The sequence below is a fragment of the Brachyhypopomus gauderio genome, chromosome 2 (assembly GCF_052324685.1).
Source record: "Brachyhypopomus gauderio isolate BG-103 chromosome 2, BGAUD_0.2, whole genome shotgun sequence".
In the NCBI taxonomy this organism is placed as follows: Eukaryota; Metazoa; Chordata; class Actinopteri; order Gymnotiformes; family Hypopomidae; genus Brachyhypopomus; species Brachyhypopomus gauderio.
The window spans coordinates 16,769,242-16,791,656 of record NC_135212.1 but is presented as its reverse complement, the minus strand read 5'-3'; the positions used below and the strand labels follow the sequence as shown (position 1 = coordinate 16,791,656).

The following is a 22,415-nucleotide window of genomic DNA, read 5'->3' as shown; positions in this document are numbered from 1 at the left end:
ATTATTTAAAATTATAGACTTTAAATAAAAAATAAATTGCTGGGCTCTTTGATGGGCCTCCCTGGCCCTGGGGCCCAGGACAACAGACCCGGTTGTCCCCCCCTGTCGACGGGGCTGATTGTATTGTATTGTATTTTGTATTTTTATATTGTATCTGTGGTTTGGCTGCTACCTTGGCCAGGTCTCTCTTGTAAAAGAGATTTTGAATCTCAATGGGACTTCCTGGTTAAATAAACGTTAAATAAATTTTAAAAAGTCACCATTTCTAGCTCTCTGCTGCAGATGGCTCTGAATTTCAGTGAATTTCACTAAAGCATCATAAAATGACCACATACAGAGAGTATGACACATTTAAGATACAGTTGTTGAATCCTTCAGGCCAAACATACCCTCAATGGTAGTGAATTTAAGAGCAGCAATGTTTAGAGTTTCCACCCTCTCTGCTTGCACTGTGATATCAGCCTCTTGAAGACTGTGTTTCTGGAGTAGGTCTTCCACTTCTAGCAGGTGTTTTCCATAGTCTTTAGACAGCAGTTTAACCTGGAGGAGGAAAGAGTCTCGATCATGGTTTAAATGACATTCAAGACTACATCTAGAGGCATTGAAGACAACACAAATATGAAGATAAGTAGTTAATAAGTGTAGTTAATATGCACAGTGAAGGTTTTAAATGTATGGTATGCTGTGAAAAAACTGTATGACACTGTATGACAACATAACAAAAACAAAATGACAGGAAGCTCTCCTACCTGCATCTCTTCCATCCAGTCAATCATGTACACCATCTCCTGAAAGGTCTTCTGCAGTGCTAGGTTCTTCTCCAGACGAGCTTTCCGCCCCACCACCAGCTCTTTGAGGAGGCACCACTGGCCCAGGATGTTCTCTTTACGTGCCAGGATACGCCGGATGTCATAGTAACCCTCCATCTCCATCTCCATGGCCAGCTCCACCACCACACTGATACGGTCCTCATAGGACGAGATGTCCGCCTCGATTGCCTCATGCTTCTTCATGGCTGCCTCCACTGCAGGCAAGTCATAGCCAAAGTTATCCTGCACAGGGAGGGAAGAACCACGGTTCAAATGCAGCTGAAGGACAAAACAGATCAGAATAAATATGTCTGGGCATTCTGGGCTTTGTTGGAGAAAGCAGGGTCAGTGTGGAAAGAGATTATGTTTAAAATAATGGAATTCACTCCAGTGTCATGCCACGGGTGTTCATTGATCAAAGACCCTTGGCCTCTTTATACAAGACAAAACTTCAACGTCTTTAGACAGTATTTGTACACAAATACTTTTGTTGACACAGTATCTGTTGACTCATTTACCATTGGCTATTCCCTCCATCCACCAACCTGGGAAACAAGTCGCTGGTTCTCGTTGAGCCAGGCTTGTCTCATGGTGGTCTTGTGATCAAAACGCTGTGCGAGGAGTTCCAGCTTCTCTTGACGAATCAGCTCTTTCCGGAGGGCTACGCCCCTCTCATGCTCTGCTTTCTCTAGCCTCTCCCATGCCTTGGAACAGTACAGAGATGAACTGCTTATATTAGAATATATAAACTTTTGAAGGCAATAAGCATTTATACTGAACAGTTAAATAATAAAGCTTTCAATATTAGTAGAATCACGAGGCGCATTCACCCAATTGTATTCACCCTCTGCATTTACAAATGGACATGTATCAATTTGCTCAACCTTGTTAATGTCAGAGATGAGTTTTCCGTCGTGAGGCACATATGGCTTCTGGTTGTTTGCTCTGAGCTTGCTTTGGATGGTGAAGAGCAACACTTCCAAGTTTCCTTTCTCCTGGAACCTGACAACACAAAACACACTGTGTTGTAAGAGTTTATCTCACATAACCATAGGAACACAGGTCAAACACAAACATTATAACATCCATATAATCTATACAGAAATCTTTGTTGAACATTATAAGCTAGTAGTACTGAATAAAATTTGTTATACAGTACAATGATCTTGGTGCTAATATTAACACACAAAATGAGCCATTAATTATGTGCAAGGTTAAACCAGGCATTTGTCCTAGTTTGGACTTCAGATAATTGTAAATGAGCCAAGCATATGGTTTATTTCAATATCTCATTAAACGTTAACAACAATGTATAATATAAATTAAATAACAGTTTGTAATAGCGCAGTAGGCTGCTGGAATAATCCCCAATAAACTGCACCCCCTCGTAGTTTCTGTAGGTGGAATGCCCCACCTAGACAGATCCAATTGCAGGTGAAGTCACGCACGGGATAGTTGTGGAACAGACATTTAAAAATGGTAAACCAACAAAAGTAGGATCCAAACTAAAGTAGTGGGATGATATAGCATACCTGCTACACTATCAGGCCCGTGAGAAATGTGAAAACGTGTTAAGATAGACTAACATAAGCGGAGGTTCTTGGTGGGTGCAACCAAAAGTGGAGAAGAAAAGCAAGAGCAAGGTTTGTACTCATCCAGACAGACGGGGAATATGCACGTGAACGCTTTCTTCTCTCAGAAAAGCCTACACCAGCACTCCAGGAATAGAACTAGGGTCTGCTTAAGCCTTGGACCTCAACACTAATCACTACATCCTGGGAAAACTACAAGTCACTGAGGCTGTCATTGGAACAGTTTCCAGTTTTCCACTCTGAGGAGGAGGTTCTTGGCAAGAACAAACAGCATTTGATCAGGGTGAAATAAAGAGCCAATCCTCCTTATCTTTTCTGGTGTCACCTTGTGGGAGGCACACTGAGTGACCAAGGGGGCCTGTCTCCACACAGCCCGTCTCCACACTGCACGGCAGCAGCAGACAATGCTGGCAGTTTACAGGATGGCTGCCATGACCATGCTACTTTGGGAACATGGATGGAAGGAACCTACACTTTCAGCTGAATGGGGACATACCCAGAGTGCCAGAGGGCGTTATGGGCATTATGGGCGTTATGGGCGTTATGGGCGTTATGGGCGTTATGGGCGAACTCTGCCCAGATTATTTGATCCACCCAAGTTGAAGGGTTGATGCAGCCCAAGCAATGATGCATCTAGACTTTATACTTGGGGTGGAACCTAGAGGACAAGCTGATTAAGGGAGTTGCAGAAGGCCCTCTAAATCCACCTGGCAAACTATCTCTGAAACCCAATCTCTGAAAAAGCACCATCCCTAGCCCTATCCCAGAAGCTTCTACCTCCAGGAGGAAAGGGATGTAAGGGCCAATAAAATGGAGAATTGTTGCAGACATTAGTCTGGCGTTTAGACTATCAAATGCATCCTGGGCCAACTTCATCCACAGGAATCACCAGGGCTACTTGCGGGTGAGGGTGGTGAGGGGGGTGAGGGGGGTGAGGGGGGTGAGGGTGGTGAGGGTGGTGAGGGGGTGAGGGTGGTGAGGGGGTGAGGGTGGTAGGGTGGTGAGGGTGGTAGGGTGGTGAGGGGGTGAGGGGGTGAGGGGGTGAGGTGGTGAGGGGGGTGAGGGTGGTGAGGGTGGTGAGGGTGGTGAGGGGGTGAGGTGGTGAGGGTGGTGAGGGGGGTGAGGGGGTGAGGGTGGTGAGGGGGGTGAGGGGGGTGAGGGGGGTGAGGGTGGTGAGGGGGTGAGGGTGGTAGGGTGGTGAGGGGGTGAGGGTGGTAGGGTGGTGAGGGGGTGAGGGGGTGAGGTGGTGAGGGGGGTGAGGGTGGTGAGGGTGGTGAGGGTGGTGAGGGGGTGAGGGTGGTGAGGTGGTGAGGGGGGTGAGGGGGTGAGGGTGGTGCGGGGGGCAGCAATGGAGCAAAAGCTATGGATGAACCACCTGTAAAAATGAACTAAACCTAGGACACATGAGGACATGCATGAGGCATTTGGAGTTTTGGTTTAATCAATCCTTGTAGGACACAAAGTCCAGAAACTGGACAATCGTTAAGTGGTTAATGATTAATCATTTTTTCCAAGAAATGCACATTTAGAGTCTTGCTGTACATGATAACATCCAAAGCCCAACAGACAAAAGATTGATTGAACAGTCAAATTAGGATTGTTAATGAAGAACCTGTACTAAAGACAGAGGGCACCTGAGTTAGGACAGTGGTCACCACAAACAGGAATCCTGTCATTGAAGCACTACCTTGGATCTAATCTATGCAAATTGTCTAGCTCTATGACCATGGGAACATTAAGAAGCCTAGGGAAGCCCAGGACTTGTGTCAAAAAAGGACAGGAAAACTTGAGCAAGCTTGCAACACAAGGAGAGGACAGGTTAAGTCTGCCCAAGTTTTCCTGGACTAGAATACCAAAGATCACCCATCTACTGCCCATCCACCACATATAGTTCCCTTTGGCTCCCTTTGTATGTATGAAATGTATGAAACACTGCTCTCAGGGCAGAAACCCTCATGCCAGCACAACACGACAGAATAGACCAGAGATCCTGTGAAAAAGAACAGAGGGAAAAGGAATAAACTAATAAAGGAAAGATTCTCACTTATGATAAAAACAGAAACTCTCCCCAATGACAGGAACTCCCAGGAACTAGAAAACAAAAAGGGAACAACGATTCCCCACAGAACAGTTGGAGAAGGAAAACGGTCATACAGAGACGTCACACCAAGTCGTCGCACAGAGCAGCCTTTGCAAAGTCGTTATATAAGGGGCTACCTGTGGGTGATAGTGCCTCGCTAACAAGCACTCATTAATCTGCAGAGCATGGCCTCCCTATGGGGGCGGACGGCTGCCGCTGGGAGCCACATGTTACACAGTGGGACTGTAAGAGTATGTAAATTGCTAATGCTAATACTAATTGTGAGATAAAAGTGCCAATGTCTAAAACTATGCTATATGTTGTTTTCTCAGAAGTTCTGCTGTTTGGCTCAACCTACTTGATGGGCTTCTCAATGGTACAGTACGTTGTGAAGGCTTGAAGCTGCTGCTGAACTCCGGTGAGCGAGTTAGCAAACTTCTGGTTGCTGATGATGCTGATGGTCTTCTCAATCCACTCCAGCAGGTCCGAGGCCAGAGCATCATAGCGCTGGATGATCTTCTGTGCCTCTATGGCATTGTCCAAGACCTAGAAAAGGGAAGTTTATAAATTCAGCTGTTGAATGGAAAATGAGTGCCATAAACCAACATGGCCACCACTATTACAGAAAAAGCCTTTCAGCAGTTGTCTTAGCCAACACAGAACTTTTGCAGAATTTGTCAAAATGTGATAAATGCATGCATAAATGCACTGTTTTTGTTCAAGATAAAACAATTGTGGGTGATTATGTGTGCTAAAATATTCACCCTAATGTATTTAACATGAATGTTTAACAACAGTGCTAAACTCCAGAGATGATATTATATCTAGTAATGGCTCCCAGGGCATTTTGGCCATCTATTCACATTTAATTGGTCCCAGACACAACCCAGCAAGATAATATAGAAAGATAATATTGAAAGGTACTTGACTAAGTTAGGTGTGTTGAAAACTGAAAGGCAACCAAAATGTAGACTGGGAGAATAGGATCAGATGATGTCTGGGACCTCTAATATAAACATAGTTGTGGCATAAAATGAAACCTGTAGAATTAAAAATGATTTTGGATGGAATAATTCTCACCTTTCCAATTCTTTTGCCCTCCACTATAAGAGCTTTCATTTTGGAGAAGTAATGATAGTAGGATACTACGTATGTTATAATGGACTTCTCATCAGGGTTCTCTGTGTTTACATCTAATGGAGAAAACGTGTTAATAAAATTAGAAATCTAGATATATTTTTCTGCAGTTATTAAAAATATGTACTAGTAAATACTTAGAAACTATATTATACTAGTAAAAATCTAAAAGAATAAATCTTACCTTCTGGATCCAGTAGCTTAGTGAGTCCTAGACTCTGCTCAGCAACGTTGAAGGCTAGCTGGAGGTTATGTGTGGCATTGGATCTTGTCAACTTGTGAAACTCAATCAAATCAGGCCTGAGCAAAGTCATCTATAGTAAGTGACATATAGACTTAAAGAGACAAAAAGAAGCATGGTTACATTTTTACTGACCGGTGTCGGTGTATAAGTGCATTGAAAGCCAGTCCATCCCTCCAGCATGTGGTGAAATTGTAAATGTTGACCTCGGGATACCTAGGACCACACCAGGGATACAGGCACATGACACAGATGACTACTGACAGGTTGTAAGGCAGCAGTAAGATGGCTGTGAGATTGTTGAAAAGGGTTAATGGTTTAAAGAGATTCAAGAATGTAAAATGCTCATCCTAGAATTAAAGGAAGGTTATGAGTCATACCCTGCCGTTTTCATCTGGCACCACAGCAGAAGAGCATCCTTAGCTGAGCGGGTTTCCCTGTTGTCCTCAGTCTCAATCTTAATCACTTGAATCTGTAAAGACAATCAATGGCACAACACAGAGCAACATTAGTATCTGCATGACATTTCCAAAAACAACCAACAGTTTCTTCCTTTACATAGCCATGGCAGTTCATAAAGCAGAGCATAGAAATCCATCAGTTTTTTTTAACTAACCATCGCATTTCCAAAGATTCTGAACATAACCTTTAATGCTACACAAACATACAAAAGTATTTGCCAAAAGTATTCGCCTATCCAGATTATCAGAATCAGGTGTTACAAACACTTCCATGACCACAAGTGTAGAAAATTAAGCAACTAGGCATGCAGACTGTTTTTACAAACATATGTGAAAGAATGGGTCGTTCTCGTGAGCTCTGTAAATTCCAGCTTGGACCTGTGATAGGATACCACCTGTGCAACAAATCCAGTCGTGAAATTTCTTTGCTCCTAAATATTCCACAGTAAACTGACTGCTGTATTATAAGAAAATGTAAGTATTTGGGAATGACAGCAACTCAGCCACTAAGCAGTAGGCCATGTAAATTGACTAAGTGGGGTCAGTAGATGCAGAAGTGCATAGTTAGCTGCTTGTTTTTAATATACATTTATGCACAAATTCAGCAAATATTCTTTATGCAAACATTTATGAATATGAAGATAAAGTAAAATATTTTTGAAAATATTGATTTTCTGAGCCAGATCATTCACAAAGTCAGCTACTATAATCATGGCAAAATTAACTTAACAGTAGGCAAATAATTGCTTAGTATATAGAACTGACTGTTCTAGGCAGGACTAGTTGTAGAATAGGTGTACCAAATAAACTATCAACCCAGTCTATGTATACATATGTTGTGTACAAATATACAGCACACATTTACAACCTTCAGTGAAACGGTGGCTTTCACATACTGTGTAAGCAGATGCACACACAATTATGCATATGCAAGTCATTACACACAAAGAATTATTTCTTTGGCATTTCAGACAAATGTAAAAAATATGCTGGAAAAAGGTTTACATGTACATTGGAAATACATTAATGTGATGCTGCAAGTAGAGGAACTGATACTGCCATGTCAGAACCAATACCCGCCCACCCTAGACCCACTGGAGGAACTCAGGCTGCGCATCTACACTGAAGTAGCTACTTGGACTAAAATGAGACTGAGTAAAGTAATAAAGCGTGGTCTGGTTACTGGCTGGGCCGCTGCAGGATGGGTTTCTTCTAGAGTCCTCCCAAGGCTTCTTCCTTAATCCCAACAGCAGTTAATTTTTCCTTGACACAGTTGTCCTCAATTTGTCATTAGGCATCTGGACCCATACACTTGTAGCTGCCTTGTCACATGGGTTGCAAAAGGCACTATAACTAAATTTGACTTTGACTTGAAATTCTGGCCTCACCCTATACAACAGCAGCTTCTGTATGACCACAGACTATACGATCTTATATACAATATTATGCACAGAGCAATATTAATCATTCAATACATTGCCAATATCTTGCCTTTAATAGCACCGAATACAGTAATAAGAATATTAAATAATAACACTGAGATCTTATACAAAATACAAAGATGAATGTAAATGAAACTGTAACAGACACAAAATGAGCCAATGAATCATAGAAACGTCAACTACAAGAGAGCATCCACAGCACAAGTGAAGCAGGAACGTCTGATCCTTGTGACCTCGAAAAGATCTCGTTTCAAACACTGGAAGGCTGGCTACTCCAGTATGCATCTTTGCCATCTTTTTTCTTTTCTTTTCCCTCAGTCCTCCTTTTTCTTGTTCCTTTTTCCATCCTGTTTTCATCATCTCTATCAGTGAGACTCAGTCTCTCTTTCTTTGCGGTCTTGGCCAGGACTTACCTGCTGACTGAGCAGAGTAAACTCCAGCAGACATCGGGGAGGGAGAGGAAGGAAGCAAGGAAAGAGGAAAAGATAGAGATAGAGCACAACAAGACGGAGCGAGGGAAGAGAGAGAGATAGAGCACAACAAGACGGAGCGAGGGAAGAGAGAGAGATAGAGCACAACAAGACGGAGCGAGGGAAGAGAGAGAGAGAAGGCGAATTCTATGAACCGATGTAGCCGAGGCACATCAAGGGAGAGGCCGGAGGGAAGAGAAAATGAATGAAGGAGAGACAGAGGGAGGTGAGGGAGGAGACCGGGAAAAGCAGTGTGTACTGCTGAGTGGTCACCGCCCCCCATCCCCTGATTTGTCCAGAACACACTTGGGTGTCTGGTGACACTTTCGTTCTCACATTCACCCGTCAGTTGACCTGCTCTCTCCTTTCTGTAATGTTTACTGTAGCTATGCTGTTCGTGATGGCGCTTCACACCTTCTACACCAAATTTATGCTTCTCTCTTATAAGGATTGTTTCCTTTGATGCCAAGGAAACAATTTTTTGTTTTCTAAAGTAGCATACTAGGCTTGGGACCATGCTTGGTGTCCATACGTATTGAAAGAGAGAAAGAGATAGAGAGTTTGAGCATGTTGGTCTGGTTCAAAACTTCACACAAACTGGTCACACATTCACCCTTTCTCAAGTGTGCTTCAACCATTTGAGCTAACAGCAAAGGGACAAATATATATGCATTTCTTTTTGCATACATATACACACATACACAGCTATAGATCACACACTCACACTGCAGGGGTCAGAACAGCAGCAAGAGATCAAGTGACTCCAGCAGTGTTAAAAAAAAAACATGGCTACTCTTTTATCTCGATCAAACACAGACCCCAGAAACTCCACCCATAAGACAACAAGACAACACCCCACCATACCAAAAGCCACATCAACCCCATAACTCGGGCAACTCATATGAAGAGTCACCTTCAACTAATGGTGTCCTAATGTTATAAGTCATCATCAGCGTTAGACACAAACTGAACTCTACATACACCCATACCTACAGTTTTCAGTTAATCAAAAGTGATATTTTCACATTTTGGTGTTTGCAGTATTTTTCAGTAGTTCATTACATCTTACTGGATCTTTTCAAGTATATTTTGAGACTTCCTTCACCTACCTAAATTTGTCCTTACCCATAATTATAATCAGATGAATAAAAAAAAACTAAATCTGAGCATCTCTGAGCATTTTACAAATGTAACCTAAAACACTTTTATAGCCAAACATAATGTACTGCACTTTGCTAAAATGCAGAGAATGAAAAAAATAGAACGGACACATTAGCCTGGGATTTTACAGAGTTGTGCATATAGAGATTTGACAGAGCCATCCGCATAAATATATGATATACTGTAGCTGTACATATAGCACTCGTACCTGGAAGCGTAAGATTATGGTCCAAAGGAGGCCCAGGGTGAGGCGGTGGTTCCCATCAACGATATCGTGGGAGCCAACATTCTCTAAGTGAACTCTCTGCTCCTTAAGGAACTGCAGAGCCTTGTCCACATTCTCTAGACAGTGAATCCGCATCCTGCCTCTTGTGGGCCGGGGCTTTAGGATAAATGGAAAGTCCAAATTAAAAAGTCACTGAACCTTCAGACATATTTGTTTCAGGGTATTTTATTTTGCCCCATGACATCATATATCACTTATGTTTCAGAAAAAACAGCAGTTTATAGTTTTGTGTACAGTATATAAGATTATAACATAGCTGATACTGTAAAAATACTGCACATCAGAGTTCCTATTTGTGCTGAAGTATAAGATCTTCACACTATACACAGCTAGGTTATGACAGATGTGCATGTGTAACTTATGTACTGTATTGTGTACGCCTGTCTGTCATTTTGCAAGGTGTCCCTTTACACCCAGTCACAGCAAAAATATTTCACTGTATTAATATACATGACAGTGAAAGTCAACTTGAACTTTGAACTTGGACTGACCAGCAGTTCCCCAGAGAGCACCTCCAGGAGCCTGGTGAGCATGTATCCGTCCCGCAGGTCGTTGTAAAGGTCAGATATGCGGCAGGACACGCGAGCGAGGTGGGAGTTCACCCACTTGGTGAAGGTCTTCTTCTGCACTGCATCCCTCTCATCTTCAGAACAGATATCAGTTCAGTTAGATTTGATTAGATTTGTACTTCCTTGATCCCTTTAGGAGTTATAAAGGAAGTTAATCGTACACCAAAACAGATGCAAAGTGAATGCTCGTATGCTGGGGGCCGCCTGTGATCTGGTGGGACAGTTATGTGTGTCTCTGTGTGTGCGAGGATGTGTGCGTGGCCCCTCGCACCTGCAAGTGCTTTGATGCGGGAGCATTCAAACAGCTTGGCACTGGTGGTTTCAGTTTCCCAGAATCCTGTGCTGGTCGGCCGGTTGTTGTTGTTTAGCTGTCTTTGGGCCTCGGCGTTGTCCAGGTCTGTGGAGGCATTGGCCATCGCGTCTTCTTCCCCGAACAGCCCTGCACAGAACAGTCATCCAATCAGATCACACACACAAGTTCACGTAACAACACAGTGCACACAAAAACATTATGCCACCTCAGGAGAACACAAATGAGCACGTAACACAAGAACATCATTGTTACTCCTTCTTTTCTTTGACCACCAAACATATTTGGCTTACATTTTATAGCATTCACCAAATTTATGATGTTTTCATCAAAACTTTAGTTAGTTTCAGACCTGGAAATGACCTGCAAGCAGAAGATGACCTGCTTTTTCTCATCTTTCTGTTTTCAGAGTGATAAGAGGAGTGATTTAAGGCTCACTCAAATCCCTTGTGAGACCCAGTGAGAGACCAATTGGCAGCTCTCATCAATGATGTGTATAAATGCTAGACTCATTCATAAGTCTGTCTTTTCTGAAGAACAATACAGAGACCCATGCTTCCCTGTCCCACCAATGAAGTCTGTGATGTGGAGATGTGGTACAAATAAGTTACCTAGTTTGTCCTTTAACAGCAGTTCCCTTTGTCTAATTTAGCATTAATGAATTTTTAATAGATTTAAGTGGGTAAATCTGCTCATCCTTCCCTGCCACTGTAGGGAAGTGCTCTGCTATGCATTTGGGCAGCTTTTTCTTTGTATAAAGAATTATATTCATTTTATACGCATATTGTCTATTCCTGGAATCACTGGTAAATATTAGATAATTTACTGTAGAGGTGCACAGGAATAGTTTCCTTGACTCTCAGAGATCATTGTCATGAGCACACAGACACCCTTCCCCCAGTTCTGAAATACCCAGTTTCATCACCCCATCCCCCACTACACAGTGCCCCCACTCCCACATACACACACACACACACACACACACACACACACACACACAGAGAGAGAGAGAGAAAGAGAGAGAGAGAGCTTAGCTTTGTGCCTCTTTAGAGCCTCTCAAAGACAAGCCACACAAATGTTTTATTACTGCGTGCTTATTAAAAATATTGTAATTAGTGTTAACAAAAGATATTTGCAGAAGAACTCTGCATAGCATTCTGTGATGAATTCACTTCAGCACCTTAATATGGTTCAGTCCATTGTCCATTTTTCCATGCTATCCAAAATGTGAAACTGAGCTAAATTTTATGTATGACGGTTGTTATGAAATGGCCCTATATGAAATACAGCTGCTTCTTTAATTGGCCAATTTTATAAGTCTATACTGTATATGACAATATTTTATTTATAATCATCATGTTTCATATACCATACAAAAAATTGGTACAATTTCAAAAGAAATGGTAAAATGTCACAAAATGTCACGCAGATTCTAAAACAGGAAAAAAGAAAAAGAGACACTTGCAAATTGCCCAAGGGAGCCTCAAAACACTATGAGTAACCCAAATTTCTTTCTGAAATAAAAATGTTTCTTAATCATATTAAATATTGTTACTTTACAACCAACCATTGGCCTAGTCACTTTCCACAAAGTTTTGTGAGTGGGATCCTAAAGAATGAATATTGCGGTCAGAGCTGTTTTCCGACAGTCTGGGGGTTTCAACCAAAATGCAGCCCTCATCCTGCTCATCCAAGTATTCTCCCTTGTAAAATAGCAAATCTAGTCCACAACAACCTCTGAATCTCATAGCTTGTTTTTGTTAACAGCACATAGCATCTGCTGTTAGAAGTTGATCTATGCATATTGTGTAGAGAGAGGGCCGAGTCAGAGTGGTCTATTCATCAAGTGTTTCTCAAGACTTCTTCCATCAGGATGCCCTACAGTTGGAGAGTCGGGGTTGGTGGATGGATGGATCCAAGCATGAAGCTCATGATGTAGAGCACAACACAGTCCAGTGAGTTCCAGCTCTATCCACACCTAAACCTGAGTCTATCTTATGAAATGGGTATTTACTGTTACTTTTGCATATTCCACAGCTCTTTCCAGAAGCTTTTACTGGTAAGCAAACACAGCTGGTGGAGTGACACTGAGCTTCAGGCATTCATACTTAATATATGAATACTATAATATATAAACACTATAATATACTATAATATATAAATACACACACACACACACACACACACACACACACACACACACACACACACACACACACAATAGCTCTAAGGAATGAGAACAAGCAAAACCAGAATGAAAATGCATGATAAAACTACACAATTCCTGGAAACTAATCATACAGCTAAGAAAGGGAAACCCAGTATATTAAAACAAACTGTATATTAAAATAAACACAGTTTTATTTTGCTTACTTACTATGTGATTCTCTGTAAATAAATGTGGTTCTAACACAAACATTTTTGTCTATATGAAGTGGGAGTTTAGAGATTGTGTTTCTCAGCTGTTGATAACAGTACTCCACACTGCTATGAATCTTTGGTTTTCACCATCTTTCTGGTGCCCAGGCCATGAGTCAGACCTTCACCCAAAGTGCTGTAAGCCCAGTAAACCCAGTAAATCCAGTAAACCCAGTAAATGCATTTCCCCCATCTACTTCACTTCCTGATGTTAGCTGCCTTCAACACACACAAATCCAAGAAAAGAAAACTGTTTAACCAACCCTTTTAAATATACCATATGCTCCCAAAACATGAGAAGAAATTGTATATACATATACACACACCATATGTCCAGTCCACCATATATATATATATATATATATATATATATATATATATATATATATATATATATATATATATATATATATATATATATATATATGGTGATGTGGTGATAGATGTGGCCATGCCAGAGACAAGGAACGCAAGAAGCTAAAAAAATATCAAGGGCTGGAGGAGGAGCTGGAAAAGATGTGGAATATGAAGACAACATTGGTTCCCAGGTTCCCATGGCAATAGGAGCGCTAGGGGCTGTGACCCCAAGACTGGGGGTGTGGCTCCAGCAGGTCCAGGAACAATATCTGAGATCTCCATCCAGAAGTTTGCATTCCTGGGGCTAAGATACTGCACAGGACCCCCAAGCTCCCAGGCCTCTTGTAGAGGACCCAACCCTGAAGCAAAAAGACCGACCAGGAGGGAATTCAAATGTATAAATTATATAAGACCATTAAGAAAATGCATTTGATGTGTTTTGGTCAAAAAGCTTGCTGGTAGACAACAGGGTCTGAAGCATTTTCCTATGCTCTGAATTCTCTAAAGTCTTTTTTTTGGTGGGTTGTAGTTCACTATCCAGTTCTTCAAGAGGTTAAGAGGACCTAAAGGAGAGCATGCAATGCCACATTAATATAAAAGCTGTCAGTTCCAGAGGCCTGTAACTTGGGACCCCCTTTTTACTCTTTTTTCAATTAACCTTGCATCTAGCCAAATAAATATATATAACTAAACCTGTTTATGTTTTGAAGATAAAAATAATTGCATTATATATACAGACAGGGCAAAAACATGGAACATTTTGAAGAGAGCAAAAAGATAATCAATACAAATATGCACATCTTTTTAAAATGTTGAATTCCCTGTTTATGTCCCAAGTTATTTAAAATATCCACCAAATATTTGAAATATCAGTGGCTGTAATTAGATTCAGGCAAATAGTACGATAGTTTCATTCACATTTTAGACTAATTTGGTTTCCATTTTACCCCTTGTAGTTGACGTCAAATTAAGCCTACTAAACTTGGGTGGTGGAGACAGAATATCAGCACCACGGACAGAGGGGCTGGCATGACGTCAAAGCCCTGCGTTACATCGACTACGTTTTAGTTACTTAAGAATCTATCCTACTTTTTCTGGAAAACACCATCTGACAATGTAGAACAATGTTTATTTCTGTAAGACATAAAGGGATCTACTTCTAATTAGAAGTCAAATAGAGGTTTTAAATCAGTATACGGTGTCTTTACGTGTGATTGACTTCTAGAGTTGATGCAGAGGTTGCATCGAGTGAGTAATCCCGTACTCTAAACCGTGTACTGAAACACGGTTATTCGTGTAAAACGGGCCGATTGGTATCCATCATACATGCATGTAGGACTAATTTTGGCATAACCATAAAACGACACGACCTGTCTGTTCCTGTTACCTCTCCCTACTAACTGTATTATCGAGATCTACTCGTCTTACACTTTGGAAAGGTGATTACCGGACATCAAACTATGCGTTGTCGGCTATATAACACTGCAGTCCTAGAATAAGAGTACTCTGATAGACATTTCGAAGTTTTCCTTTAAACAATATACCCAATTCTTTTTAAGTTTGGCCAGTAGCTCTAGCAATAGGTTTGGGTATAGCTAGCATAGCAATACCGCATACCGCACCGGTTACAAGCTAGTCCTAAAAATAGCAGGTAATCTCCAGAAGTGTTAATCATGATAAGAGAACAGTCTCATATCAATCAGAAATCTACATCCAGCGCCTCGTCCCTAACCCTCCAGGGGTTGTGTCATAAAAACTGATCAGTGGGCCTCTGAGAACAGAACTAGATTAGCTTACAATCAACTTTCCACTGTATGTTTCAAAGGGCAATATGACAGCCTAAGACATGCAGCGCTATTCGCTGCCACATTGCGGTCTTTTGTCAAAGCATTTTTTAAAAATAGCCCGTATTACTAAAATAGTTAGTCGAGCTAGTAAATATAGCTCTCAAAGGCATTTTCTAAGGCACTGACAAAACGTTAGCACACGACACGGCCCAGAATGACTGCAGTAGCATTGTGTCCGGCCGAGGCCGGTCTCTGCATCTCCCACGGTGGAGCAATCGCTGCTTATTATATGGATGAATGTAGGAAAATACAGACATGATGCTCATTAGAGTCTTACCTGCACCCCAGCTCCAAGGATGTGTGTTTATGCCTCAGATAAAACGGTTTAAAATGATCCCCAAGCGCTGGATTAGTGGACCTGCGATGGACTCGCCACAGTAATCTTCCTCTGCATTATTTGCTCGCTGGCATAGTTCAGTCAGGTAGCGATCTGTCAAATGAAATATAAACAGAGCATTCGTCTTAAATGCAGCGAATATATTCAATGACTCCACAGCAGGTGCACTGGCCTGGAGGGCAAAAACACACGAAATGTTTGCCTGCAGTCAGACTGCCTGCACAGAGCGCCGGTGCACTCGGATATCCCGTCCACCGTGCGCCCCCCTCCCTGATCTCTGTGATGCTGAGGAGAAATCAGCAGCAGTAGGCACGGGTGTGTGTGTGTGTGTGTGTGTGTGTGTGTGTGTGTGAGAAAGAGAGAGAGAGAGAGAGAGAGAGAGATCTAACTTATGAGTTATAAGACTTATACATGTCTTGAAACGGTTTGCTATTTTACATTTTTTTAATGATCAGAACAATCGAAGATTCTGGGCATCTTTCCAAATGACTCCTGAGAAGAACTGGATTAAATAATATTTATTATATGCAATACACGTCAACGTTCTCAGCGTTTTAACACAAATTTAGGCAACCGAGATCTACAACATAATCACACATGTGTAGCTACGGTCAGTGTATTACTATTCCTACCAATAGTTTTTTATATATAGGCATATATATATATATATATATATATATATATATATATAGGCATATATATATATATATATATATATATATATATATATATATATATATATAGGCTATATACCTAAATGACTGGAAATAGTGAGGACGCCAGACCACATTGCAGTGAACGTGTGTTTTGAATGAAACCAAACATTTCTGTTGTATTACATTTCTGATGTAATAACTCATGTGCATAATCAGGTTTCGATCGTAGTATGATTTGCGCTATAAATATCAATTTTAAAGAAACGTATTTAGAATGTACTTTTCCTTTAAACGGATGTCTGGGCGGAGCTGATTCGGGACTCGGATGTGTTTTGTTTGACAGTGTTGACGTGAGGGAGTGAGTGAGGAACTGCATATTGAATGAGTCGGAGGTTACAATCCTACCTTGGAATTGTATCTGAATTGAGTCTAAGAAACAAATAGGCTGTTTTTCAGAAAAATGTCTGATGCAATAAAAAACGTGGCGATCTTTGGATCCACAGGAATGACTGGGTTGGTGACAGTACCTATCGCTTCTGCTGCGGGTAAGATTATTGAGACAAAACATTCCTAAAGGAAACAATAACTTTTGCAGCACTAGTAGTTTATGCGTTTGTTGTGCTACTGAGGAGGTCATGGTGTGAAAAACATTGCATTATGGCTTCAACGAAAAATACTAACTTTAAAATGTTTCCAGTTTTTGCTAAGTGTGAGCTTTATGAAATTTTAGTGTATGGGCAATCTAGATAGCTACCCCTGCCTTTTATAGAAATGAATGGCATTCGACGAATTGTATACTGTAATGCTGAACTATCAGAAGAGACGTCGCCATTTTCATTAACTATTGTTTCACAGTTGTGAAAGCGCTGAGTCAGGTAACGTTACACATTTCTGTTGAGTCATAGTGCGCGTGGTGCATTGCTGAGTCAAAGATAAGATTAACGTTCACGTCGTGCTTTATCAGTGTTCTCCAGAGAGGGCGGTCTTTTAAAATAACGGTCAACGGATGTTAAAATTTAATTTAAATTAATACATGAATCCTAAGTACATAATTAAGTTGCACCTCGAAACTTGGTGCATAACATCCTACTGAGGGTGCCTTTTCATTAGAAACCTCTTTTTTTTTAGAGAGTTAGGGACAAGGTGTCTGCTGTTTCAGGCTACAACGTGACTGTGTTGGTGAGAGATCCAGCCAAGCTCCCTGCTGACCACAAAGCATCACGAGTAGTGGTAGGAGACGTCCTCAACAAAGAGGATGTAAAGAAGACCTTGGAGGGTCAGGATGCTGCAATCATCATCCTGGGGACCAGGAATGACCTCAGTGAGTTAAGATCAGAGCGATGATTAAGAATGCTGTAATTAATTCTCTCTGGTTAGGATGTAAACATTTGTGTTAGAAATGTGTATGTCTATGCCAAATCAGTACCCGCTTTTGGATTTCTGTATTGCTGCAGGGTTTCATGAACTGTATGAAATTAATTCCTGTAGTATATTGTCAACCTTGTGCAACCTTTTCTGCAGTAGTTAACATTTAGGCTGCTGTCCATAAAAGCAAAGTACACTGTGACATATTTACCTTATTTATCAGGACTCTTTTTTTTCTCCAAAATGCTGGTCCCACCACCATGATGTCTGAGGGAACACGGAACATTCTGGAGGCCATGAAAGCCCGTGGGATCCGCAAGGTTGTTGGCTGCATGTCAGGTATGGTTTTCCAATGTGTGTTATGTGTTAAGTGAGTGTTAAACTTCCATAGATATAATTCAAAATTGGGTCTCAATTTCTCCCCTCTCATCACCTTAGCTTTTCTCCTGTGGGATCGGGCTAAGGTTCCTCCCCGCCTGGTCCCTGTTACTGAAGACCATGACAGAATGTACACACTACTGAAGGAGTCAGGCCTGGACTATGTGGCAGTAATGCCCCCACACATTGCTGGTAATAACACCATTTCTGGAGTTACATCATATAATAGTTCACTTTGAAGTTAAACATGTTAGTTATGAGCTTTCTTTCTGTGCAGATAACCATCCTTTGACAGAGAAGTACTCTGTAACGGAGGGCATGCTGAAGGGAAGAGTTATTTCCAAATATGACCTTGGCCATTTTTTTGTCAGCTGTCTTTCCACCTCAGAGTGGGATGGAAAGACAGTAGGTGTTTGGGGAGATTACAGTTAAACTAATCAGGCATTAACCATGCCAGTGGATCTCTACAACTTTTTCAGTAACACACTAACATTTATTTCAGTTATTTGTAACCTTGCACTTAAAGTCCCTGTTCAAGATTTCTACCACCACATTCATAATCAAAATAATCAATATCACAAATTTGAACTATTTTACCATATTTCTGTTTGTACAATTAAAGGAAAAAAACTGTTATTAAACTAAATTTCTCTTTCCTATTAAATTACATTTTGATAGCAAAAACTTGTTTCATTATTTCATTTGGTGAATTCGTGACATAAAATAGATTTTGCAGACATCTAGACTACATATTAATTATACGGTAACTTTTATCCCAACGATTTACGTAAACGGAGTTAGGAAGCATCTTGAAAACTACAATACCCAGAATAATTTGTGTGGCCCCGCGTAAAACTTGAATCGCAGGCGGGAAGCACAAAAAATCCCTGCAAATCAGTGTTTCGGAATAAGCAGTCGCCGGCTTTGAAGTGACTAGTATATCGAACCAGCTATCTGGCGAGCTATCTAATATAGAGAATTGAGGTGACCGACGAGCTCGCTTATTTGGAAGATTTCTAAGGGACACGCATCAATTCGCAGGTACGTGTGATGAGAGTATTTTTCCTGCTTTGTAGTCCGCTTGTTAGCATTTAAATTTAGCTAGTTATCTAGCTAACGTCGTCGGCGGGGTTATGGGTAGTTGGCCATTTAACACTTAACTTTATTAAAGCTACATAAACTAGCCAACGGTGTTGAACGTTTAATATCCTACTATGTCTGGTTGACTAATGTTTGAAAGTATACTTGGTTACCATCTTGTAGCCAGATTTTCCCGAACCACTAGTAAAGTTAGCTAAAGCATAGCTAGCATATGTAGTCGTGATGGCTACTTTTACCGACGTGATCACGTACATCAATATTAAAGTGTAGTTGATAGCTTTAGGTTCGTCTACGTGTAACAGCCAAACCCAGTATAGCTAGTTAACAATATCTGTGGGATTTATTGCTTACTTTGATCGAATATTCAGTTAGGTAGATGGCTAATGTTTTACTTGTTGGCATTGAGTGAATGAACAGTTCTGTGGTGAAGTTAGCCAGGACGGCTTGGTTTGCCAATACTGCTAAATGTCTTCAGGAAATATCAAGTTATTTCAGTTTTGATGTAAATCTATCCACACCAAGGCGATACGTGTTGTTTACAACGACTTAAATTTTCAACAAATTAATTTTTAATTTGGACAAGTTAGTCGCTAGCTAGCTAGGTTAGCTATTTCTACAGGCATCATATGTCCACTTGCAATTACACTGCGCATACCACTGTAGTTAATAATGTAGGTAATGAGCTATTGAAGGTATCTCATATCCTTGTCCAATTATACTCAGTGTGTTTTTGGTATAATATTTTCTCAGAGTGCATGATGGTGGCCAGGGGGATGAAGCGTAAAGTCTACGGGAGTGATGATGGCGGAGGCTCTGTCTGGGAAAGCCAGCTGCAGTCAGTGTTGGACATCTCCTTGGACAAGTTCCAGCGAGACCAAGCCCTTGTAGAGCCAAGCTTACTACGGTCTGTTCTCATCACTAATACACTACGTCAAGTCCAATCAGAGGTCAAAACGCAATTGTCTGGAATTAGTTCCCATCCAAATCTACACACTCAGCCAAAGGAACAACCTGGGCTCCTTTCCCAGCTAGGTTCCATTCCTGTTGGGCATAATGCATCGCGTTGCTCCCTGGGGGATGAAGACATGGAGGATGATTTAACAGCCTGGACTTCAGAAAAGGATTTGTCCTTGGCGACCGCTATTACTGCCATCCTGAACGATCTTGATGCAGCGCTAGATAGTGACTGTGAACCATCTGTACCGCAGCGCTTACCTTTGGCTTCTATGGAGAACCTGCCAGGAGACGCAAGGTTCAAACAGAATTCTACCATAAGCCACCAGATTGATACTAGCAAAGCATCCATTGTAGGGGCCTCCAGTAGCATGTCTGATTATCTACATGAAACCGTTATAGATGACCTGTTGTTGGACATTGACACATCTGTATTTGAGGCAGAGGCGAATGTTCTCAGTCCATGTTCCTTCCCTTTTCCTCCTGAACAGCTTGTAAAATATCTTCCACCTCTTAGCAACTCATCTGCAATTAATTTGACTCCGGCTTCACCCCCCCATGGTCAGATGACACAGGACATGCATGAGCTAGAGCATATCATGAACATACTAGTACATTTCTGATGTTAAATGATAGTAAAAGCAAAAAGATTTCTAAAGTGGCACAGAAATTGAAGCTAGAGGCCATAGAATTTGAATATTATTCTCAAGTTGGCTGTTTGCTGACTAAATAATGTAGGATATGAATATTTTAAAATGAAAATGTGTAGAGATGATAGCTGTTCGTTTTTATAGTCGGCATTGCATATTTTTGCTCCTTTACCTCAAATGTTTGATATAGAGTGCCATGGCTCTTTATCACCATTTTCTGTTGACGTAGGGTCATCATTGTGAATGTTTGAGGTTACACAGACATGGGTTTATAAAACAATCAAACTGAGGATATTCAAATCAAAGTTCTTCCACTCTGGAAACTTCTGAGATTTCAGAAAAATTTTTTTGTATGTGTTATGTAACTTGACATTCAATTTATTTACAAGTTTATATTTTACCATGATCGAGGATATTGTATTTTAATGTTGTACCTAGTGTTCACTAGCATAATCTTGAATATGTTCCCTTGGTGTGAAGTAAATGCACTTTGATGTAATAGGCCTCTAAATTTGTTGACTAAAGGTAGGCCTCTAATTGATGGTACCAGGTGCCCTGATAAAATAAAATGCTCCATCTGTTATTATGTATGCAACCAATACACAATTAGTAATGTTGAGCGTCTGTTAAAAGCAAAGGAGTTCTGTTATTGGTAAAACCTATTTTTTGTAGCCAACCCAGATTCAGTAATGCTCTGATTGAAATGTTAAATTGGAAGAATTGTTTACATCTTTGTTTACCCCCTCTGTATTTTACCATTTAAGCATTATGGAATAGTTGCACTGTTCTTTTGGGGGAAATCGACAGTTATGCAAACTATGAAACTATTACTGTTAAGTATTATTACTTTACACTTTTATAATAAACACTACTTGCCTTAAGTCCATGAGTCAAACATATATCTGGCCTTCTAAATTAGGTGTGAGGAGAAGCTGTATGCTTCCACTTCAAGAAGTCAACACTGGCTCTGGGTAAGGTGGAGACCTCCAAACAGTTATAAAGTGTAGCAGATGGTGGTTCTGAGCCCCAGAATTCTAGACTCAATAATAGGACTCCACCTATTAATCACTGCAACATGGGATGTTACCCACTCCAATTGAAACCCACCATGAAGGGTATGCCTGGTCTTATTTTTGGAGCCAACACTGGAGCAAGATCCTTGGGGTCAATGCTTAACATTTAAGGAACCAAATTTGGAAACCGTTTATATGAGCTGAACTGGCAGAGGAATTGCCCAGGTTTTTTGTAAAATAGATCAGATGTGCAGTAATTGTTCTCAACATAGTTTATGAACAGAACAGTCAAAATACTTATGGTACAAGGGATTGGCATTCTGATGACACTGACATGTCATTGACATTCTTTTGAGTCATAAATGAGGGATTTTGAGCAAGCGATGGGCTGTTGTGTTGTGCCGACTGTATGACCTTTTGAGAAATGCAGTTACTATTGTGTAAATTTTTATGATCCAAAGGCACCAAAGAAAAATGAAGATAATTTACTATTAAGTAGTCATCCTTTTGTTCATATGCTATGTATATGCTTTATCTTAAAAACGAGTATTTTAATTAAAATATGACATAACGTAATATCTGACCTGCCTTAATGCAGTGATTAAAGAAGATATAGAAAAGATTTTACCATCTTATCTAAAATGAAGAAAAAAACATCCAGGAAAACTACAAAGTCCTACTTTAGACATTCTGTTGCTCAATTCTCTCAAATGTAAGAAACCGCTCAAGATAGAACTAATATAAGCACACCCTAAGAGCCAACTGACAACACTGCACAGTC

At 40.8% G+C, this 22,415-nt stretch overlaps 3 protein-coding genes across 4 annotated transcripts in view; 2 read left to right on the top strand and 1 right to left on the bottom strand.

Annotated features, from left to right (window-relative positions):
* sptbn4b (spectrin, beta, non-erythrocytic 4b) overlaps window positions 1-15,806 on the bottom strand; it is a 70,128-nt gene extending 54,322 nt beyond the window's left edge. For both annotated transcript variants that reach the window (XM_076989006.1, XM_076989015.1), the window contains exons 1-13: window positions 15,458-15,806; window positions 10,520-10,687; window positions 10,171-10,322; window positions 9,602-9,775; window positions 6,240-6,331; window positions 5,995-6,075; window positions 5,803-5,918; window positions 5,562-5,674; window positions 4,840-5,027; window positions 1,694-1,811; window positions 1,355-1,513; window positions 750-1,052; window positions 390-540 (exon numbers count right to left, since the gene is read on the bottom strand). In XM_076989006.1, the coding sequence (XP_076845121.1) occupies window positions 390-540; window positions 750-1,052; window positions 1,355-1,513; window positions 1,694-1,811; window positions 4,840-5,027; window positions 5,562-5,674; window positions 5,803-5,918; window positions 5,995-6,075; window positions 6,240-6,331; window positions 9,602-9,775; window positions 10,171-10,322; window positions 10,520-10,664 (1,792 nt within the window). In that variant the 5' untranslated portion in view covers window positions 10,665-10,687; window positions 15,458-15,806. The remainder of the gene's footprint in view (window positions 1-389; window positions 541-749; window positions 1,053-1,354; window positions 1,514-1,693; window positions 1,812-4,839; window positions 5,028-5,561; window positions 5,675-5,802; window positions 5,919-5,994; window positions 6,076-6,239; window positions 6,332-9,601; window positions 9,776-10,170; window positions 10,323-10,519; window positions 10,688-15,457) is intronic.
* Window positions 15,807-16,511: 705 nt separating this feature from the next.
* On the top strand, window positions 16,512-18,501 carry blvrb (biliverdin reductase B). The gene is made up of 5 exons (XM_076988975.1): window positions 16,512-16,718; window positions 17,333-17,496; window positions 17,790-17,877; window positions 17,977-18,108; window positions 18,194-18,501. Exons 1-5 carry the CDS (start codon window positions 16,634-16,636, stop codon window positions 18,346-18,348), a joined length of 624 nt encoding a protein of 207 aa, XP_076845090.1. The 5' UTR covers window positions 16,512-16,633; the 3' UTR covers window positions 18,349-18,501.
* A 207-nt stretch (window positions 18,502-18,708) lies between these two features.
* On the top strand, window positions 18,709-21,502 carry sertad3 (SERTA domain containing 3). Its single transcript, XM_076988962.1, has 2 exons — window positions 18,709-18,957; window positions 19,768-21,502. The coding sequence occupies exon 2, from the start codon at window positions 19,773-19,775 to the stop codon at window positions 20,592-20,594; it is 822 nt and encodes a 273-aa protein (XP_076845077.1). The 5' UTR covers window positions 18,709-18,957; window positions 19,768-19,772; the 3' UTR covers window positions 20,595-21,502.
* Window positions 21,503-22,415: the final 913 nt, after the last annotated feature.

Excerpts from the sequence above, each read along its gene's own strand:
- sertad3 (XM_076988962.1), top strand. The coding sequence starts at position 19,773 with ATGATGGTGGCCAGGGGGATGAAGCGTAAAGTCTACGGGAGTGATGAT.
- blvrb (XM_076988975.1), top strand. The coding sequence starts at position 16,634 with ATGTCTGATGCAATAAAAAACGTGGCGATCTTTGGATCCACAGGAATG. Across the intron at positions 17,878-17,976 it reads GGTTGTTGGCTGCATGTCAG|CTTTTCTCCTGTGGGATCGG; the intron begins GTATGGTTTTCC and ends TCATCACCTTAG. Across the intron at positions 18,109-18,193 it reads AATGCCCCCACACATTGCTG|ATAACCATCCTTTGACAGAG; the intron begins GTAATAACACCA and ends CTTTCTGTGCAG.